The sequence below is a fragment of the Oncorhynchus clarkii genome, chromosome 19 (genome assembly GCF_045791955.1).
Source record: "Oncorhynchus clarkii lewisi isolate Uvic-CL-2024 chromosome 19, UVic_Ocla_1.0, whole genome shotgun sequence".
Taxonomy (NCBI): domain Eukaryota; kingdom Metazoa; phylum Chordata; class Actinopteri; order Salmoniformes; family Salmonidae; genus Oncorhynchus; species Oncorhynchus clarkii.
The window spans coordinates 941,282-963,037 of record NC_092165.1 but is presented as its reverse complement, the minus strand read 5'-3'; the positions used below and the strand labels follow the sequence as shown (position 1 = coordinate 963,037).

At 48.5% G+C, this 21,756-nt stretch overlaps 1 protein-coding gene across 1 annotated transcript; it reads right to left on the bottom strand.

Annotated features, from left to right (window-relative positions):
- Positions 1 to 264: 264 nt before the first annotated feature.
- LOC139374076 (transmembrane protein 192-like) lies at positions 265 to 20,630 on the bottom strand. The gene is made up of 6 exons (XM_071115059.1): positions 20,473 to 20,630; positions 19,101 to 19,253; positions 16,966 to 17,224; positions 15,122 to 15,250; positions 1,371 to 1,464; positions 265 to 895 (listed from the first exon to the last, which is right to left on the bottom strand). Exons 1-6 carry the CDS (start codon positions 20,500 to 20,502, stop codon positions 781 to 783), a joined length of 780 nt encoding a protein of 259 aa, XP_070971160.1. The 5' UTR covers positions 20,503 to 20,630; the 3' UTR covers positions 265 to 780.
- Between the last annotated feature and the right edge of the window lie 1,126 nt (positions 20,631 to 21,756).

Below are 21,756 nucleotides of genomic sequence, written 5' to 3'. Positions count from 1 at the left end.
GGTAACATCTCACAGCAAGAACTGGCAAATCTGGTGCGGTCAATGAGGAGATACACTGCAGTACTTAATGCAGCTGGTGGCCACACCAGATACTGACTGTTACTTATACCCCCCTACCCTTTGTTCAGGGACACATTATTCCATTTCTGATAGTCACATGTCTGTGGAACTTGTTCAGTTTATGTCTCAGTTGTTGAATCTTATGTTCATACAAATATTTACACGTTAAGTTTGCTGAAAATAAATGCAGTTGACAGTGAGAGGACGTTTCATTTTCTGCTGAGCTTATATAAAAACACACTGCAGGGAGAAAACACACACGGCCCTGATAACATGGTTCTCTCTCTCTCTCTCTCCCTCCCTCCCTCTCTCTCTCCCTCCCCCTCCCTCTCCCTCCCTCCCTCTCTCCCTCCCCCTCTCTCTCCCTCCCTCCCTCTCCCTCCCTCTCCCTCGCTCCCTCCCTCGCTCCCTCCCTCTCCCTCCCTCTCTCTCCCTCCCTCTCTCTCCCTCCCTCTCTCTCTCTCCCTCCCTCTCCCTCCCTCCCTCCCTCCCTTCCTCATCTCTCCTCCCTTCTTCTCCCTCTATCACATATCTCTAATGACTACCCTTTTCACGCACAATCTCTACACAGACACACAATCTCTACGCACACACACTACCCAGAGGTCACTTGGGGTGGTCACAGAGAAATAAAACTCGAGGCCTCTAATCTGTGACACTCTTCTCTTCTTCCATCCTCCTCTCTCTGTCTCTTATGGTTGTGTTGTGGTTGTATTGTGGTCAGTGCTGTACAGTCATGTTGAGCAGTCTCTTGCTCAGTAAGGTGTTGTGTTGCTTCAGGTAGTCGATGAGATCAGCTTGTTTCTCCACTACCTCCTCCAGACTGGAGCCCTCCCTGGAGAGGAACAGGATAACGAGGTCATTAGACGTTAGAACAAGATCAGAACTTTAAAACAAGGTCAGAACAACAGTAGAACAAGGTCAGAACTTTAAAACAAGGTCAGAACAACAGTAGAACAATAAAAATGCAACATTAGGTGAAGCCAGTCCAGGGTTAGGTGTGTATATATATATATATATACCTGAAGTCAGTCCAGGGTTAGGTGTGTATATATACCTGAAGTCAGTCCAGGGTTAGGTGTGTATATATACCTGAAGTCAGTCCAGGGTTAGGTGTGTATATATACCTGAAGTCAGTCCAGGGTTAGGTGTGTATATATGTATATATACCTGAAGTCAGTCCAGGGTTAGGTGTGTATATATACCTGAAGTCAGTCCAGGGTTAGGTGTGTATATATACCTAAAGTCAGTCCAGGGTTAGGTGTGTATATATACCTGAAGCCAGTCCAGGGTTAGGTGTGTATATATACCTGAAGCCAGTCTCAGTAGTGTTGTAGGAGTTTGATGGTTCCTCCTGACTGATATCTGGACCAGCTCGGTCTCTGTTGAATCTCACCACCCTGACTGGAGAAAGAAAGCGAACGTGAACACACACACACACACACACACACACACACACACACACACACACACACACACACACACACACACACACACACACACACACACACACACACACACACACACACACACACACACACACACACACACACACACACACACACACACACACACACACTTATCTTGTTACCAATCAGTCTTTCTCTACTCTCTCCCTCGCTTTCCCGAAATCCTTCAGTCTCCCCCTCAGTCACAGTCCCCCTCAGTCACAGTCCCCCTCAGTCACAGTCCCCCTCAGTCTGTCTCCCACTCAAATTAAATTCAAGGGGCTTTATTGGAATGGGAAACATATGTTTACTTTGCCAAAGCAAGTGAAATAGATAATAAACAGAAGTGACACAGTAAACATTACACTCACAAAAGTTCCAAAGGAATAGAGACATTTCAGATGTGATATTAAGGCTTTTTACAGTGTTGTAACGGTGTGCAAGTCTCTCTCTCTGGAATGTGAAGTATTTCTCAAGGTTGGTTCTGTGTGTGTGTTTAGGGTAAATATATATATATAGAGAGAGAGGGATAGAGAAAGAGAGGGAGAGGGATAGGGAGAGAGAGAGAGAGCGAGAGAGAGATAGAGAGAGAGAGGGATAGAGAGAGAGCGAGAGAGAGAGCGAGGGATAGAGGGAGAGGGATAGAGAGAGAGAGATGAGGGGAAGAGAGAGATAGATTAGAGAGAGAGAGAGAGAGAGAGAGAGAGAGAGAGAGAGATGAGGGGAAGAGAGAGAGAGATTAGAGAGAGAGAGAGAGAGAGATGAGAGAGAGGGATGAGAGAGAGAGAGATGAGATGAAGGGGTTGAGTGCAGTAGTTGGACAGTAGAGATGTGACACATTCCACACCTCCCTCTAAGGGGTTGAGTGCAGTAGTTGGACAGTAGAGGGGTTGAGTGCAGTAGTTGGACAGTAGAGATGTGACACATTCCACACCTCCCGCTAAGGGGTTGAGTGCAGTAGTTGGACAGTAGAGATGTGACACATTCCACACCTCCCTCTAAGGGGTTGAGTGCAGTAGTTGGACAGTAGAGATGTGACACATTCCACACCTCCCTCTAAGAGACGACACCGTCTGTCTGCCGTTCCTCTGCTGTTCGTTCAGCGCGGTGTGCTGGGTAATGGTCTTCACCGATCCACCTGCACCCCAAAACCACAGACCCCATCTGGGGCCCGGATCCAGAAGTGTAAATAATGTCCTGGGTCTGATCTGATTGGGTGTAATTTTAAACAACTGCTGCAGTAGAGACAAAGAAAGACATCAGATCATTTCTGCTGCTTTTCACCAGAGCTTGTTGTTAGCCAATCAGAAGTCCTCAAAGTGGCAATAGGCTCATAGAGCCTCCGTGTGGTAAAAGTTAGGAGATATCTAATCAATGGAGGATGGAATTAAAATGATAGATTTAAAAAGAAAAGGACGGGCTATAACCACCAAGAGCCAACAGCTAGGCTGCTACTTTATATTCTGAAGGAGAAGGACGGGCTACAACCACCAAGAGCCAACAGCTAGGCTGCTACTTTATATTCTGAAGGAGAAGGACGGGCTACAACCACCAAGAGCCAACAGCTAGGCTGCTACTTTATATTCTGAAGGAGAAGGACGGGCTACAACCACCAAGAGCCAACGGCTAGGCTGCTACTTTATATTCTGAAGGAGAAGGAGAAAGACGGGCTACAACCACCAAGAGCCAACAGCTAGGCTGCTACTTTATATTCTGAAGGAGAAGGAGAAAGACGAGCTACAACCACCAAGAGCCAACAGCTAGGCTCCTACTTTATATTCTGAAGGAGAAGGAGAAAGACGGGCTACAACCACCAAGAGCCAACAGCTAGGCTCCTACTTTATATTCTGAAGGAGAAGGACGGGCTACAACTACCAAGAGCCAACAGCTAGGCTGCTACTTTATATTCTGAAGGAGAAGGACGGGCTACAACCACCAAGAGCCAACAGCTAGGCTGCTACTTTATATTCTGAAGGAGAAGGACGGGCCACAACCACCAAGAGCCAACGGCTAGGCTGCTACTTTATATTCTGAAGGAGAAGGACGGGCTACAACCACCAAGAGCCAACAGCTAGGCTCCTACTTTATATTCTGAAGGAGAAGGACGGGCTACAACCACCAAGAGCCAACGGCTAGGCTGCTACTTTATATTCTGAAGGAGAAGGACGGGCTACAACCACCAAGAGCCAACAGCTAGGCTGCTACTTTATATTCTGAAGGAGAAGGAGAAGGATGGTCTACAACCACCAAGAGCCAACAGCTAGGCTGCTACTTTATATTCTAAATTAAAAGGAGAAGGACGGGCTACAACCACCAAGAGCCAACAGCGAGGCTGCTACTTTATATTCTAAATTAAAAGGAGAAGGACGGGCTACAACCACCAAGAGCCAACAGCTAGGCTGCTACTTTATATTCTGAAGGAGAAGGACGGGCTACAACCACCAAGAGCCAACAGCTAGGCTGCTACTTTATATTCTGAAGGAGAAGGACGGGCTACAACCACCAAGAGCCAACAGCTAGGCTGCTACTTTATATTCTGAAGGAGAAGGATGGTCTACAACCACCAAGAGCCAACAGCTAGGCTGCTACTTTATATTCTAAATTAAAAGGAGAAGGACGGGCTACAACCACCAAGAGCCAACAGCTAGGCTGCTACTTTATGTTCTGAAGGAGAAGGAGAAAGACGAGCTACAACCACCAAGAGCCAACAGCTAGGCTCCTACTTTATATTCTGAAGGAGAAGGAGAAAGACGGGCTACAACCACCAAGAGCCAACAGCTAGGCTCCTACTTTATATTCTGAAGGAGAAGGACGGGCTACAACCACCAAGAGCCAACAGCTAGGCTCCTACTTTATATTCTGAAGGAGAAGGACGGGCTACAACCACCAAGAGCCAACAGCTAGGCTGCTACTTTATATTCTGAAGGAGAAGGACGGGCTACAACCACCAAGAGCCAACAGCTAGGCCGCTACTTTATATTCTGAAGGAGAAGGACGGGCTACAACCACCAAGAGCCAACGGCTAGGCTGCTACTTTATATTCTGAAGGAGAAGGACGGGCTACAACCACCAAGAGCCAACGGCTAGGCTGCTACTTTATATTCTAAATTAAAAGGAGAAGGACGGGCTACAACCACCAAGAGCCAACAGCTAGGCTGCTAATTTATATTCTGAAGGAGAAGGATGGTCTACAACCACCAAGAGCCAACAGCTAGGCTGCTACTTTATATTCTGAAGGAGAAGGAGAAGGACGGGCTACAACCACCAAGAGCCAATGGTTAGGCTGCTACTTTATATTCTGAAGGAGAAGGACGCGCTACAACCACCAAGAGCCAACAGCTAGGCTGCTACTTTATATTCTGAATTAAAAGGAGAAGGACGGGCTACAACCACCAAGAGCCAACAGCTAGGCTGCTACTTTATATTCTGAAGGAGAAGGATGGTCTACAACCACCAAGAGCCAACAGCTAGGCTCCTACTTTATATTCTGAAGGAGAAGGAGAAAGACGGGCTACAACCACCAAGAGCCAACAGCTAGGCTGCTACTTTATATTCTGAAGGAGAAGGAGAAGGACGAGCTACAACCACCAAGAGCCAACAGCTAGGCTGCTACTTGATATTCTGAATTAAAAGGAGAAGGACGGGCTACAACCACCAAGAGCCAACAGCTAGGCTCCTACTTTCAATTCAGAAGGAGAAGGAGAAGGACGAGCTACAAACACCAAGAGCCAATGGCTAGGCTGCTACTTTATATTCTGAAGGAGAAGGAGGAGGACGGGCTACAACCACCAAGAGCCAACAGCTAGGCTGCTACTTTATATTCTAAATTAAAAGGAGAAGGACGGGCGACAACCACCAAGAGCCAACAGCTAGGCTGCTACTTTATATTCTAAATTAAAAGGAGAAGGACGGGCGACAACCACCAAGAGCCAACAGCTAGGCTGCTACTTTATATTCTAAATTAAAAGGAGAAGGACGGGCTACAACCACCAAGAGCCAACAGCTAGGCTGCTACTTTATATTCTGAATTAAAAGGAGAAGGACGGGCTACAACTACTACTAGTATCCTATAACATGAGTCAGCTTGGCTGGTTGCTGTCTCTCCCTCCCTCCCCCTCCTCCTATGACAGGTAATAGTATCCTATAACATGAGTCAGCATGGTTGGTTGCTGTCTCTCCCTCCCTCCCCCTCCTCCTATGACAGGTAATAGTATCCTATAACATGAGTCAGCTTGGCTGGTTGCTGTCTCTCCCTCCCTCCCTCCCCCTCCTCCTCCTCCTCCTATGACAGGTAATAGTATCCTATAACATGAGTCAGCATGGTTGGTTGCTGTCTCTCCCTCCCTCCCCCTCCTCCTATGACAGGTAATAGTATCCTATAACATGAGTCAGCTTGGCTGGTTGCTGTCTCTCCCTCCCTCCCTCCCTCCCTCCCTCCCCCTCCTCCTCCTATGACAGGTAATAGTATCCTATAACATGAGTCAGCATGGTTGGTTGCCGTCTCCCTCCCTCATGCCTGTTCCACTCGCTCACATTATGGCCCCTCCCCCACCTGCTAGAGGCACCTCTCCTTCTCACGCTTTATCAGTTCTGGTTATTAAAAGAGGCTTAAAAAAGAAGAGACTTCTCTGCTGCTTCCCATGCTAATGCTAACAGTGGTTTTACAGTGCAGGTCAATGGCATGATGCTAGCCATGTTAATGCTAACAGTGGTTTTACAGTGCAGGTCAATGGCATGATGCTTCCCATGCTAATGCTAACAGTGGTTTTACAGTGCAGGTCAATGGCATGATGCTAGCCATGCTAATGCTAACAGTGGTTTTACAGTGCAGGTCAATGGCATGATGCTTCCCATGCTAATGCTAACAGTGGTTTTACAGTGCAGGTCAATGGCATGATGCTAGCCATGCGCTGACGCTAAAGGTGGTTTTACAGCGCAGATCAATGGCATGATGCTAACCATGTTAATGCTAACAGTGGTTTTACAGTGCAGGTCAATGGCATGATGCTAACCATGTTAATGCTAACAGTGGTTTTACAGTGCAGGTCAATGGCATGATGCTAGACATGCTAAATGCTAACTGCCTTGAAGGGTATATAAGCAGCTGACCAAAGCGACCACCCCACTTGGTTTTATAGTCAGTGGTAGTCCTACCCTGCAGTGCTTCCAGTAGATCAGACAATAGAGGGAGGTCTGTTCTGTTGACTCTTTGATGTCCTGGCAACATGCAAGTCTATAGAGAGGACTGTATTCATGTTATAATGAAGGGCATTTATACAGCACACATCAAACACACGTCCGACCAGCCTGCAGGGTTCTTCAAACACACACACACACACACACACACACACACACACACACACACACACACACACACACACACACACACACACACACACACACACACACACACACACACACACACACACACACACACACCCCTTTACTGGTCACCGGTGTGTGTTTGAGCTTAGTAGGTCTGAACCAGAGTATGTGAGCAGAGTTCAGAGGTCGGTAATCCTGCTTTTCGTTCATGGAGCCGCTCCGGTGCTCCACGCCAACCGCTCCTCGCTCACAGGAGAGCAGGCCAGCAGCAGAGAATACCCTCTCCTCACAGGAGAGCAGGCCAGCAGCAGAGGATACCCTCTCCTCACAGGAGAGCAGGCCCGCAGCAGAGAATACCCTCTCCTCACAGGAGAGCAGGCCCGCAGCAGAGAATACCCTCTCCTCACAGGAGAGCAGGCCCGCAGCAGAGAATACCCTCTCCTCACAGGAGAGCAGGCCAGCAGCAGAGAATACCCTCTCCTCACAGGAGAGCAGGCCCGCACCAGAGGATACCCTCTCCTCACAGGAGAGCAGGCCAGCAGCAGAGAATACCCTCTCCTAAGCCTGCTGAACAGTTAACCAAATGTCTACCCAGATTATTTGCATTGCCCCCCCTCTCCCCCTCTTTACATCACTGCTACTCTCTGTTATTATCTATACATAGTCACTTTAACTCTACCTACATGTACATATAAGCTCAATTAACCAGTGCCCCTGCACATTGACTCTGTACCGGTACCCCCTGTATATAGCCTCCACATTGATTCTGTACCGTAATACCATGTATGTAGCCTCCACATTGACTCTGTACTGTAACACCCTGTATATAGCCTCCACATTGACTCTGTACCGTAATACCCTGTATATAGCCTCCACATTGACTCTGTACCGTAATACCCTGTATATAGCCTCCACATTGACTCTGTACCGTAATACCCTGTATATAGCCTCCACATTGACTCTGTACCGTAACACCCTCAGCAGTAAAATAACAGAGACTATATACAGTGAGACTATATACAGGGTGTTACGGTACAGTCTCCACATTGACTCTGTACCCTCTGTATATAGCCTCTGTACCGTAATACCCTGTATATAGGCTCACTGTATATAGCCTCTGTACCGTAATACCCTGTATATAGTCTCTGTTATTTTACTGCTGCTCTTTAATTACTTGTTACTTTTTATTTTATTTAACTAGGCAAGTCAGTTCAGATTCTTATTTACAATGACGGCCTACCGGGGAACAGTGGGGTTAACTGCCTTGTTCAGGGGAACAGTGGGTTAACTGCCTTGTTCAGGGGAACAGTGGGTTAACTGCCTTGTTCAGGGGCAGAACGACAGATTTTTACCTTGTCAACTGGGATTCGATCTTGCAACCTTTCAGTTACTGGCCCAACGATCTAACCGCTAGGCTGCCTGCCTCCTCTGACCGCTAGGCTGCCTGCCTCCTCTAACCGCTAGGCTGCCTGCCTCCTCTAACCGCTAGGCTGCCTGCCTCCTCTAACCGCTAGGCTGCCTGCCTCCTCTAACCGCTAGGCTGCCTGCCTCCTCTAACCGCTAGGCTGCCTGCCTCCTCTAACCGCTAGGCTGCCTGCCTCCTCTAACCGCTAGGCTGCCTGCCTCCTCTAACCGCTAGGCTGCCTGCCTCCTCTAACCGCTAGGCTGCCTGCCTCCTCTAACCACTAGGCTGCCTGCCTCCTCTAACCACTAGGCTGCCTGCCTCCTCTAACCACTAGGCTGCCTGCCTCCTCTAACCACTAGGCTGCCTGCCTCCTCTAACCACTAGGCTGCCTGCCTCCTCTAACCACTAGGCTGCCTGTCTCCTCTAACCACTAGGCTGCCTGCCTCCTCTAACCACTAGGCTGCCTGCCTCCTCTAACCACTAGGCTACCTGCCTCCTCTAACCACTAGGCTACCTGCCTCCTCTATCCACTAGGCTACCTGCCTCCTCTAACCACTAGGCTGCCTGCCTCCTCTAACCACTAGGCTGCCTGCCTCCTCTAACCACTAGGCTACCTGCCTCCTCTATCCACTAGGCTACCTGCCTCCTCTAACCACTAGGCTGCCTGCCTCCTCTAACCACTAGGCTGCCTGCCTCCTCTAACCACTAGGCTACCTGCCTCCCCACTTTTATCTCTTATTCTTGTCCGTATTGTTGGTCAATTGGGACTCGTAAGGAAGCATTTCACTATAAAGAAGTATTTCACTGTAAGGTCTACACCGGTTGTATTCGGCGCATGTGACAAATAATTTGTATAGCCTCACACCACTAATCTGACCTAAGATCAGTGTGTGTAGCCTGTGGGCAGGATAAAGCCCATCTCAGTGTGGTCGAGCCTCACACCACTAATCTGATCTGAGATCAGTGTGTGTAGCCTGTGGGCAGGATAAAGCCCATCTCAGTGTGGTCGAGCCTCACACCACTAATCTGACCTGAGATCAGTGTGTGTAGCCTGTGGACAGGATAAAGCCCATCTCAGTGTGGTCGAGCCTCACACCACTAATCTGACCTGAGATCAGTGTGTGTAGCCTGTGGGCAGGATAAAGCCCATCTCAGTGTGGTCGAGCCTCACACCACTAATCTGACCTGAGATCAGTGTGTGTAGCCTGTGGGCAGGATAAAGCCCATCTCAGTGTGGTCGAGCCTCACACCACTAATCTGACCTGAGATCAGTGTGTGTAGCCTGTGGGCAGGATAAAGCCCATCTCAGTGTGGTCGAGCCTCACACCACTAATCTGACCTGAGATCAGTGTGTGTAGCCTGTGGACAGGATAAAGCCCATCTCAGTGTCGTCGAGCCTCACACCACTAATCTGACCTGAGATCAGTGTGTGTAGCCTGTGGGCAGGATAAAGCCCATCTCAGTGTGAAAGAGTTCTCTTTTATCTACAGTAGCACTCCCTCTCCCCCCTCCTCTCTCTCTCCCCCTCCTCCTCTCCCTCCCCCCTCTCTCTCCTCCCTCCCCTCTCTCTCTCTCTCTCTCTCTCCTCCCTCCCCTCTCTCTCTCTCTCTCCCCTCTCTCTCCTCCCTCCTCATGCACTCTATACACCATCTTAAAACAACTCCATATGTTAGCTCAGTAACCTGGCAAGATTGGACGATATGTTAACAACTCCATATGTTAGCTCAGTAACCTGGCCAGATTGGACGATATGTTAACAACTCCATATGTTAGCTCAGTAACCTGGCCAGATTGGACGATATGTTAACAACTCCATATGTTAGCTCAGTAACATGGCCAGATTGGACGATATGTTAACAACTCCATATGTTAGCTCAGTAACATGGCCAGATTGGACGATATGTTAACAACTCCATATGTTAGCTCAGTAACCTGGCCAGATTGGACGATATGTTAACAACTCCATATGTTAGCTCAGTAACCTGGCCAGATTGGACGATATGTTAACAACTCCATATGTTAGCTCAGTAACCTGGCCAGATTGGACGATATGTTAACAACTCCATATGTTAGCTCAGTAACATGGCCAGATTGGACGATATGTTAACAACTCCATATGTTAGCTCAGTAACCTGGCCAGATTGGACGATATGTTAACAACTCCATATGTTAGCTCAGTAACATGGCCAGATTGGACGATATGTTAACAACTCCATATGTTAGCTCAGTAACATGGCCAGATTGGACGATATGTTAACAACTAGGTGAAACATCTGTCAATGTGCCCTTGAGCAATGCACTTAACGCTCCTGTAAATCACATCTCCTAAATGACTCAAATGATTTCAGATGTCACGTAAACAAGATGATGAGGCAAACATTCTTCTTGCAAGGCATATAAATCTTTAAATCAAACTATTATATTAATCTACCTGTTCAAAATAATCATATTATTGTGTCAGTGTTCCTATTGGTCAGTCAGTCACCAGAATCGGCTCGCAACACCTGCCACACGACATAAAACGGCTCCAGATTTCTGACACTGAGAACTTAATCAGAGCCTACGACCACACGTAGTGGTACTGAACCAGCCAAGACGTAGTGGTACTGAACCAGCCAAGACGTAGTGGTACTGAACCAGCCAAGACGTAGTGGTACTGAACCAGCCAAGACGTAGTGGTTCTGAACCAGCCAAGACATAGTGGTACTGAACCAGGCAAGACGTAGTGGTACTGAACCAGCCAAGACGTAGTGGTACTGAACCAGCCAAGACGTAGTGGTACTGAACCAGCCAAGACGTAGTGGTACTGAACCAGGCAAGACGTAGTGGTACTGAACCAGCCAAGACGTAGTGGTACTGAACCAGCCAAGACGTAGTGGTACTGAACCAGCCAAGACGTAGTGGTACTGAACCAGCCAAGACGTAGTGGTACTGAACCAGCCAAGACGTAGTGGTACTGAACCAGGCAAGACGTAGTGGTACTGAACCAGCCAAGACGTAGTGGTACTGAACCAGCCAAGACGTAGTGGTACTGAACCAGCCAAGACGTAGTGGTACTGAACCAGCCAAGACGTAGTGGTACTGAACCAGCCAAGACGTAGTGGTACTGAACCAGCCAAGACGTAGTGGTTCTGAACCAGCCAAGACGTAGTGGTACTGAACCAGCCAAGACGTAGTGGTACTGAATCAGCAGACCCAGACCCTGTCTCACTGAACCAGCCAAGACGTGGTGGTACTGAACCAGCAGACCTAGACTCTGTCTCACTGAACCAGCCAAGACGTAGTGGTACTGAACCAGCAGACCTAGACCCTGTCTCACTGAACGAGGAGCCAAGACGTAGTGGTACTGAACCAGCCAAGACGTAGTGGTACTGAACCAGCCAAGACGTAGTGGTACTGAACCAGCCAAGACATAGTGGTACTGAACCAGCAGACCTAGACCCTGTCTCACTGAACCAGTCAAGACGTAGTGGTACTGAACCAGCAGACCTAGACCCTGTCTTACTGAACGAGGAGCCAAGACGTAGTGGTACTGAACCAGCCAAGACATAGTGGTACTGAACCAGCAGACCTAGACCCTGTCTCACTGAACCAGTCAGGACGTAGTGGTACTGAACCAGCAGACCTAGACCCTGTCTCACTGAACCAGTCAAGACGTAGTGGTACTGAACCAGCAGACCTAGACCCTGTCTCACTGAACCAGCCAAGACGTGGTGGTACTGAACCAGCAGACCTAGACCCCGTCTCACTGAACCAGCCAAGACGTAGTGGTACTGAACCAGCAGACCTAGACCCCGTCTCACTGAACCAGCCAAGACATCCGGCAATCGTTTACCACCTAAGAATTTGTCAACGACGTGGACATTTTGTCTGAGACGGAAATTGTATAGTCTGGAAAGGTCTTAAGGTGTTGAAGAGCCACAATCTACCAACTAAGGTGTTGTAGAGCCGCGATCTACCAACTAAGGTGTTGTAGAGCCACAATATACCAACTAAGGTGTTGTAGAGCCACAATATACCAACTAAGGTGTTGTAGAGCCACGATCTACCAAAGAAAGAGAGAGTTGAAGAGTAAATGTCAAATTGGCTTTTTACCAAATTACCTAACAAACCACGTATTCACCCTACACATCCTAAATGACAAACAAACCACGTATTCACCCTACACATCCTAAATGACAAACAAACCACGTATTCACCCTACACATCCTAAATGACAAACAAACCACGTATTCACCCTACACATCCTAAATGACAAACAAACCACGTACTCACCCTACACATCCTAAATGACAAACAAACCACGTATTCACCCTACACATCCTAAATGACAAACAAACCACGTATTCACCCTACACATCCTAAATGACAAACAAACCACGTACTCACCCTACACATCCTAAATGACAAACAAACCACGTACTCACCCTACACATCCTAAATGACAAACAAACCACGTACTCACCCTACACATCCTAAATGACAAACAAACCACATATTCACCCTACACATCCTAAATGACAAACAAACCACGTATTCACCCTACACATCCTAAATGACAAACAAACCACGTACTCACCCTACACATCCTAAATGACAAACAAACCACGTATTCACCCTACACATCCTAAATGACAAACAAACCACGTATTCACCCTGCACATCCTAAATGACAAACAAACCAAAGAAAAGGCATAGTCTTCAAGCTTTTGACTCAACTTGGCATGAGGGTCTGCTGTACATGAGGGTCTGCTGTACATGAGGGTTTGCTGTACAAATTGATGAAGAGCCGTGTTGGGGGGAAAACCACATGACATTATAAAATCCATGTTCACAAACAACAAGTGTGCGGTTAAAATTGTCAAGAACCACACATTTCTTTTCACAGGGCCGTGGGGTGAGACAGGGATGCAGCTTAAGCCCCACCCTTTTCAACATATATATCAACGAATTGGCGAGGGCACTAGAACAGTCTGCAGCACCCGGCCTCACCCTATTAGAATCTGAAGTCAAATGTCTTCTGTTTGCTGATGATCTGGTGCTTCTGTCACCAACCAAGGAGGGCCTGCAGCAGCATCTAGATCTTCTGCACAGATTCTGTCAGACCTGGCAGTAAATCTCAGCAAGACAAAAATAATGGTGTTCTAAAAAAGGTCCAGTCGCCATGACCACGAATACAAATTCCATCTAGACACTGTTGCCCTAGAGTACACAAACAACTATACATACCTTGGCCTAAACATCAGCGCCACAGGTAACTTCCACAAAGCTGTGAACGATCTGAGAGACAAGGCAAGAAGGGCCTTCTATGCCATCAAAAGGAACATAAAAGTTGACATACCCATTAGGATCTGGCTAAAAATACTTGAATCAGTTATAGAACCCATTGCCCTTTATGGTTGTGAGGTCTGGGGTCCGCTCACCAACCAAGAATTCACAAAATGGGACAACACCATATTGAGACTCTGCACGCAGAATTCTGCAAAAATATCCTCCGTGTACAACGTAGAACACCAAATAATGCAGAGCAGAATTAGGCCGATACCCACTAATGATCAAAATCCAGAAAAGAGACGTTAAATTCTACAACCACCTAAAAGGAAGCGATTCCCAAACCTTCCATAACGAACCCCAAAGCAAGCTGGTCCTGGGGCTCTGTTCTCAAACACAAACACACCCTACCACTGTGACTGACCCACAAGCTTTGACTATGTACAGACTCAGAGAGCATAGCCTTGCTATTGAGAAAGGCCGCCGTAGGCAGACATGGCTCTCAAGAGAAGACAGGCTATGTGCACACTGCCCACAAAATGAGGTGGAAACTGAGCTGCACTTCCTAACCTCCTACCCAATGTATGACCATATTAGAGAGACATATTTCCACAAGAAAAGGTCAACCAGTGAAGAACAAACACCATTGTAAATACAACCCATATTTATGTTTATTTATTTTCCCTTTTGTACTTTTGTACTATTTGCACATCGTTACAACACTGTATATAGACATAATATGACATTTAAAATGTCTTGATGCTTTGGAGCTTCTGTGAGTGTAATGTTTACTGTTCATTTCACTTTTGATTATTATCTATTTCACTTGCTTTGGTAATGTTAACATATGTTTCCTATGCCAATAAAACCCTTAAATTTAATTGAAATTGAGAGAAAGAGAGAGAGAGGTCTGAATAGGGATTGTCATTCTATTGTGTGTCTGAATAGAGCAGGACAGGTACCCCCTCTCTGACATTAGACAGGCCGTTGTGATGCAGATTAGACAGGTTGGGGGAGGGGGAGAGGGGTACCTGTGATGTAGATCACTCTATAGACAGGCTGGGGGAGAGGGAGAGGGGTACCTGTGATGTAGATCACTCTATAGACAGGCTGTGGGAGGGGGAGAGGGAGAGGGGTACCTGTGATGTAGATCACTCTATAGACAGGCTGGGGGAGGGGGAGGGGGGTACCTGTGATGTAGATCACTCTATAGACAGGCTGGGGGAGGGGGAGGGGGAGAGGGGTAACTGTGATGTAGATCACTCTATAGACAGGCTGGGGGAGGGGGAGGGGGAGAGGGGTACCTGTGATGTAGATCACTCTATAGACAGGCTGTGGGAGGGGGAGAGGGAGAGGGGTACCTGTGATGTAGATCACTCTATAGACAGGCTGGGGGAGGGGGAGGGGGAGGGGGAGAGGGGGAGAGGGGGAGAGGGGTACCTGTGATGTAGATCACTCTATAGACAGGCTGTGGGAGGGGGAGAGGGAGAGGGGTACCTGTGATGTAGATCACTCTATAGACAGGCTGGGGGAGGGGAAGAGGGGGAGAGGGGTACCTGTTAAGTAGATCACTCTATAGACAGGCTGGGGGAGGGGGGGGGGAGAGGGGTACCTGTGTAGATGATCAGACAAGGCAGAGAGACCAGGAGCTCCAGTCCCAGAATCCCTAGCAGCAGATAAACAGGAAGATGATCCGCCTCTGGCAGATCAGCTGACATGACCACCAACACCGCCGTGTTCCCTACACACACACACACACACACACACACACACACACACACACACACACACACACACACACACACACACACACACACACACACACACACACACACACACACACACACACACACACACACACACACACGTCCAAGTGTAAAAGGTAAGCTTTAATGTGTGTGTGTCTCCTCTGTGTGGTAGGAGACGAGTACCAGGATGTTAGGGTTAGGAGGTGGACCCGCTGTAAAACATTCAACTGTAGGAGAACTAACCAACAACTACACAGAGACGAGTACCAGGATGTTAGGGTTAGGAGGTGGACCCGCTGTAAAACATTCAACTGTAGGAGAACTAACCAACAACTACACAGAGACGAGTACCAGGATGTTAGGGTTAGGAGGTGGACCCGCTGTAAAACATTCAACTGTAGGAGAACTAACCAACAACTACACAGAGACGAGTACCAGGATGTGAACCTGCAGGATTTATGTATTTATTATTGAACCTTTATTTAACTAGTCAGTTAAGAACTGATTCTTACTGACAACGACGGCCTTCCCCCCGGCCAAACCCGGACAACGACGGCCTTCCCCCCGGCCAAACCCGGACGACGACGGCCTTCCCCCCGGCCAAACCCGGACGACGACGGCCTTCCCCCCGGCCAAACCCGGACGACGACGGCCTTCCCCCCGGCCAAACCCGGACGACGACGGCCTTCCCCCCGGCCAAACCCGGACGACCTTCCCCCCGGCCAAACCCGGACGACCTTCCCCCCGGCCAAACCCGGACGACCTTCCCCCCGGCCAAACCCGGACGACCTTCCCCCCGGCCAAACCCGGACGACGACGGCCTTCCCCCCGGCCAAACCCGGACGACGACGGCCTTCCCCCCGGCCAAACCCGGACGACCTTCCCCCCGGCCAAACCCGGACGACCTTCCCCCCGGCCAAACCCGGACGGCCTTCCCCCCGGCCAAACCCGGACGACGACGGCCTTCCCCCCGGCCAAACCCGGACGACCTTCCCCCCGGCCAAACCCGGACGACCTTCCCCCCGGCCAAACCCGGACGACCTTCCCCCCGGCCAAACCCGGACGACCTTCCCCCCGGCCAAACCCGGACGACCTTCCCCCCGGCCAAACCCGGACGACCTTCCCCCCGGCCAAACCCGGACGACGACGGCCTTCCCCCCGGCCAAACCCGGACGACGACGGCCTTCCCCCCGGCCAAACCCGGACGACCTTCCCCCCGGCCAAACCCGGACGACCTTCCCCCCGGCCAAACCCGGACGACGACGGCCTTCCCCCCGGCCAAACCCGGACGACGACGGCCTTCCCCCCGGCCAAACCCGGACGACCTTCCCCCCGGCCAAACCCGGACGACCTTCCCCCGGCCAAACCCGGACGACGACGGCCTTCCCCCCGGCCAAACCCGGACGACGACGGCCTTCCCCCCGGCCAAACCCGGACGACGACGGCCTTCCCCCCGGCCAAACCCGGACGACGACGGCCTTCCCCCCGGCCAAACCCGGACGACGACGGCCTTCCCCCCGGCCAAACCCGGACGACGACGGCCTTCCCCCCGGCCAAACCCGGACGACAACGGCCTTCCCCCCGGCCAAACCCTGACGACGACGGGCCAAACCGCCCTATGGGACTCCTTACCACGGTCGGATGTGATACAGCCTGGATTCCAACCAAGGACTGTAGTGATGCCTGTTGCACTGAGATGCAGGTGTACCTGCAGAGTGGATGAGGAAGGGCAGGTGTTTCAGGGTGCGGTTGTCTCTGTAGAAACGGAGGTATCCTCTGCTCCTCACTCGGCTGTGGTGATGCTGAACACACACACCAAACAACAACACACACAGCCACACAAACACCTTCCCAATCACCACCACACTCTGCCCCCGAACATTCCCCAACACACGGACACACTCCTCCCGGCCAACCTCAAACACACACACTACTGCAACACACACACTCAGAGACACATACACCACCTGGGGACACAGAGAGAAAGTCCATGTTCTGTCTGACAGGTTATTTCATTATTTATTCTATTCCCCTTTATTTAATAATAGTCGATTGATTGAATGTGTGGACAGGTGTCTTTTATACAGGTAACGAGTTCAAACAGGTGCAGTTAATACAGGTAATGAGTGGAGAACAGGAGGGCTTCTTAAAGAAAAACTAACAGGTCTGTGAGAGCTGGAATTCTTACTGGTTGGTAGGTGATCATATACTTATGTCATGCAATAAAATGCAAATGAATTACTTAAAAATCATACAATGTGATTTTCTGGATTTTTGTTTTAGTTCCAGTCATGGGCAGCAGAGAACTGGAAGGAGAGGAGGCCAAAGAAAGAATTGGTTTTGGGGGTGACTAGTGAGATATACCTGCTGGAGCGTGTGCTACAGGTGGGAGATGCTATGGTGACCAGCGAGCTGAGGTAAGGGGGGACTTTACCTAGCAGGGTCTTGCAGATAACCTGGAGCCAGTGGGTTTGGCGACGAGTATGAAGCGAGGGCCAGCCAACGAGAGCGTACAGGTCACAATGGTGGGTAGTATATGGGACTTTGGTGACAAAACGGATGGCACTGTGATAGACTGCATCCAATTTATTGAGTAGAGCATTGGAAGCTATTTTATAAATGACATCGCAGAAGTCGAGGATCAGAGGACTATAGAGAGTGGTCAGTTGTCTGTAATGCTGGTGTAGTCAACATGCTGAGGAGTGGTCAGTTGTCTGTAATGCTGGTGTAGTCAGCATGCTGAGGAGTGGTCAGTTGTCTGTAATGCTGGTGTAGTCAACAGGCTGAGGAGTGGTCAGTTGTCTGTAATGCTGGTGTAGTCAACAGGCTGAGGAGTGGTCAGTTGTCTGTAATGCTGGTGTAATCAGCATGCTGAGGAGTGGTCAGTTGTCTGTAATGCTGGTGTAGTCAACATGCTGAGGACTGGTCAGTTGTCTGTAATGCTGGTGTAGTCAACATGCTGAGGACTGGTCAGTGGTCTGTAATGCTGGTGTAGTCAACATGCTGAGGACTGGTCAGTTGTCTGTAATGCTGGTGTAGTCAACATGCTGAGGAGTGGTCAGTTGTCTGTAATGCTGGTGTAGTCAACAGGCTGAGGAGTGGTCAGTTGTCTGTAATGCTGGTGTAGTCAACATGCTGAGGAGTGGTCAGTTGTCTGTAATGCTGGTGTAGTCAGCATGCTGAGGACTGGTCAGTTGTCTGTAATCTATTATTCTGTGATTCTGATGAACAAACATCAGTAGAACATTAATGGGCTTAACTGAAGCTTTACATGTGTGTGTGTGTCTTTACACTACAACAGGGATGTGTGTGTGTGTCTTTACACTACAACAGGGATGTGTGTGTGTGTGTGTGTCTTTACACTACAACAGGGATGTGTGTGTCTTTACACTACAACACTGGTGTGTGTGTGTGTGTGTGTGTTTACACTACAACAGGGATGTGTGTGTCTTTACACTACAACAGGGATGTGTGTGTGTGTACACTACAACAGGGATGTGTGTGTGTGTGTCTTTACACTACAACAGGGATGTGTGTGTGTGTACACTACAACAGGGATGTGTGTGTGTGTGTGTGTCTGTACACTACAACAGGGATGTGTGTGTGTGTACACTACAACAGGGATGTGTGTGTGTGTGTCTTTACACTGCAGCAGGGATGTGTGTGTGTGTGTGTGTGTGTGTGTTTACACTACAACAGGGATGTGTGTGTGTGCCTTTACACTACAACAGGGATGTGTGTGTGTGTGTGTTTACACTACAACAGGGATGTGTGTGTGTGCCTTTACACTACAACAGGGATGTGTGTGTGTGTGTGTTTACACTACAACAGGGATGTGTATACCTGCAGCAGCAGCAGCAGGACAGCAGGACAGTGCGTGGGGAGAGTTGTGAATTCTCTCCTAATAGCAGACTGCAAGGCATCATGGGAGATCAGCGGTCCGTCCACTAAAGGGTCCTCCTCAACACTCTGAGACACATCTACTGATGAACTGACCTGTCACACACACAAACACACACATACACACACACACACAGATCAGCTTTGCACTTTATCATGGTTAAACTCAAGAATGGACTCTTGAATTTACGGAAAATATATATTTATACTTTAAATTGTAAATCAAATCCAATGTTATTTGTCACATGACCTCACAGTGAAATGCTGAATACAACAGGTGTAGTAGACCTCACAGTGAAATGCTGAATACAACTGTGCACGGTGTTGCCTCCGACACGTTGGTGCGGCTGGCTTCCGGGTTGGATGCGCGCTGCGTTAAGAATTAGTGCGGCTTGGTTTGGGTTGTGTATCGGAGGACGCATGACTTTCGACCTTCGTCTCTCCCGAGCCCGTACGGGAGTTGTAGCGATGAGACAAGATAGTAACTACTAAGAATTGGACACCACGAAATTGGGGAGAAAAGGGGGTAAAATAAAAAATAAAAAAGTGACTCTACATAGATAATAACAGAGAGTGGCAGTGGTATGAAAGAGGGGGGGAAATGTAAATAGTGGCCATTTGATTAGATGTTCAGGAGTCTTATGGCTTGGGGGGTAGAAACTGTTTAGAAGCCTCTTGCACCTAGACTTGGTGCTCCGGTACTGCTTGCCGTATATTCTCACTATGTTCACTTGATCTATTTTGTATAATGTATATCAAGTGTAAATTCTGTCTCTGTATGTTGTCTATGGCTAGCAGCACCATATCACACCGCCAAGTCAAATTCTGAGTATGTGTAAAATGTACGAATAAAGGGGTTTCTGAAAGGTTGTGACTCTTGAGTTTATCAGTGGTTTAAAGTATCTTTAATTTTACTCAAGTATGACAATTGGGTTCTTTGTCCACCAGTGGAGTGTATAGACTTCTAGCTAACCCAACAGCGCCCCCAGCGGGCGACAAGGTGCCAATACACAACCCGAGAGAAACAACAAGGACTTGGCTAACTAACGTCCCGTCTCAGTCTCACCCTGTAGAGAAAAGACAGCATATGAGCTGTAACGTTTTCAAATGTCCTATTAGCTGAAGACTCGGGGGTATTGTTTCATCTCAGTAACAGAGGTAACGTTAGCTCGGTAGATAAATAACTATCTATCGCCTTCTTCCGGTCTATACCTAATGGAAGGATAACTAACAAGCTCACCGACTGGCTACCTAATGTTATCAGTTAGTGTCTGGACCACAATACGGGACGGGACAGTTCAGTGTCGTGACTTACTGCATGGTGCGACATCCCTTCCGATTCCATGGTGTGTTGAAGTCGCACAGGTTAACTCTTCAAGAGAAAGATTTATAAAGCTAAATACACACAGAATTTTTCATTTAAAAAGCGTCTGTTTTAGCGGATAGCCTCATACTCTGCTTCCATGTGACAGCGGTGTTCCTCTGTTATTGGTCCGGTCGGGCAGCCCACTGCTCCATATACGGTTCCACCTTGTAGTTTTCTCTGTTGCGTTTCACCCTCGATTACAAAGAATACTCTTCCTTTCAATCATTTCCAAGACCACACAAAAAGGTTTTAACATTGTTTGATATTGTACCATGAAATACAATATAACCTCCTGTCTGTAGTTACAGTGAGAGGATTCATGTATCTGTCGACGAGGACCGTGTTGTTTTAAATGATAAAAGGTAAAAGAGACCTCGCTGTCTTTAAGACACATTAAAGACACATTGTAAACTCAGTGTCTGTATTTTTAGGTTTGATGTGCAGTAACACCAAAGATGTGTATAACTAACCCTGTGGTGCCGCTGCCAAAGTTTGTGTTACCATTTGACTCTGTCTCTACCATTACCATCCACAGGAAGGCTACTTTTCCCCGACTGCCTTGGCTTGTGTCAAACAGGCGTAGGCTGTAATACTGTGGATGGCCACCAGGTTGTGCCAATACCCCACACATAATTTATCATAGCCTTGGTTGTGTATAGTCTATGGATATTAACCATGGGCTACCTTCAGCGTTATGATTGATGAGTGCAGAACAGCAGCATTGTTAGGAGACCTGTTGAAGCTAGGTGTTTGTCTCAAATGGCACCCTATTCCCTACATAGTGAATTACTTTTGGCCCTAGATGATACAATAGACTCAAGAATATAACAGAGCTCACAGACAGAGCCGCGGGAAGCAGGGAGCTGAAGGTGCTGCAGCATCCCCAGTGCAGCGATACAGCTGTTTGTAGGGAGGAAACAAATCTGTGTCCCCCACCAGAAAAAAAAACCTCAGCACCCCAACTACTTCCTGCGGCTCTACTCACAGATGACCAAGAGATATCAGACAACGCATTGAAAATATTGTCATTTTATTGATAAACACACATTGCTATAAAAGCTATGAAGCTGGATCAATTCAGTTTGTCCTTTAGAAATGTCAGCAGACAGAACAGTCTAAAGTAGTTTCCTCTCCTCTCTTCTCCCATCTCTCCTCCTCTCTAATCTCTCCTCTCCTCCCCTCTCCTCTCTCTTCCTCTCCCATCCCATCTTCCTCTCGAATCTCCTCTCCCAT

What these genes read in the sequence shown, in the direction of transcription:
- LOC139374076 (XM_071115059.1), bottom strand. Translation starts at nt 20,502, where the DNA reads ATGGAATCGGAAGGGATGTCGCACCATGCA. An exon ending in TCCTGCTGCTGCTGCTGCAG is followed by an intron (nt 17,225 to 19,100) that starts GTATACACATCC and finishes CTGTGTCCCCAG; the next exon opens with GTGGTGTATGTGTCTCTGAG. An exon ending in ACTACTGAGACTGGCTTCAG is followed by an intron (nt 896 to 1,370) that starts GTATATATACAC and finishes GTTCCTCTCCAG; the next exon opens with GGAGGGCTCCAGTCTGGAGG.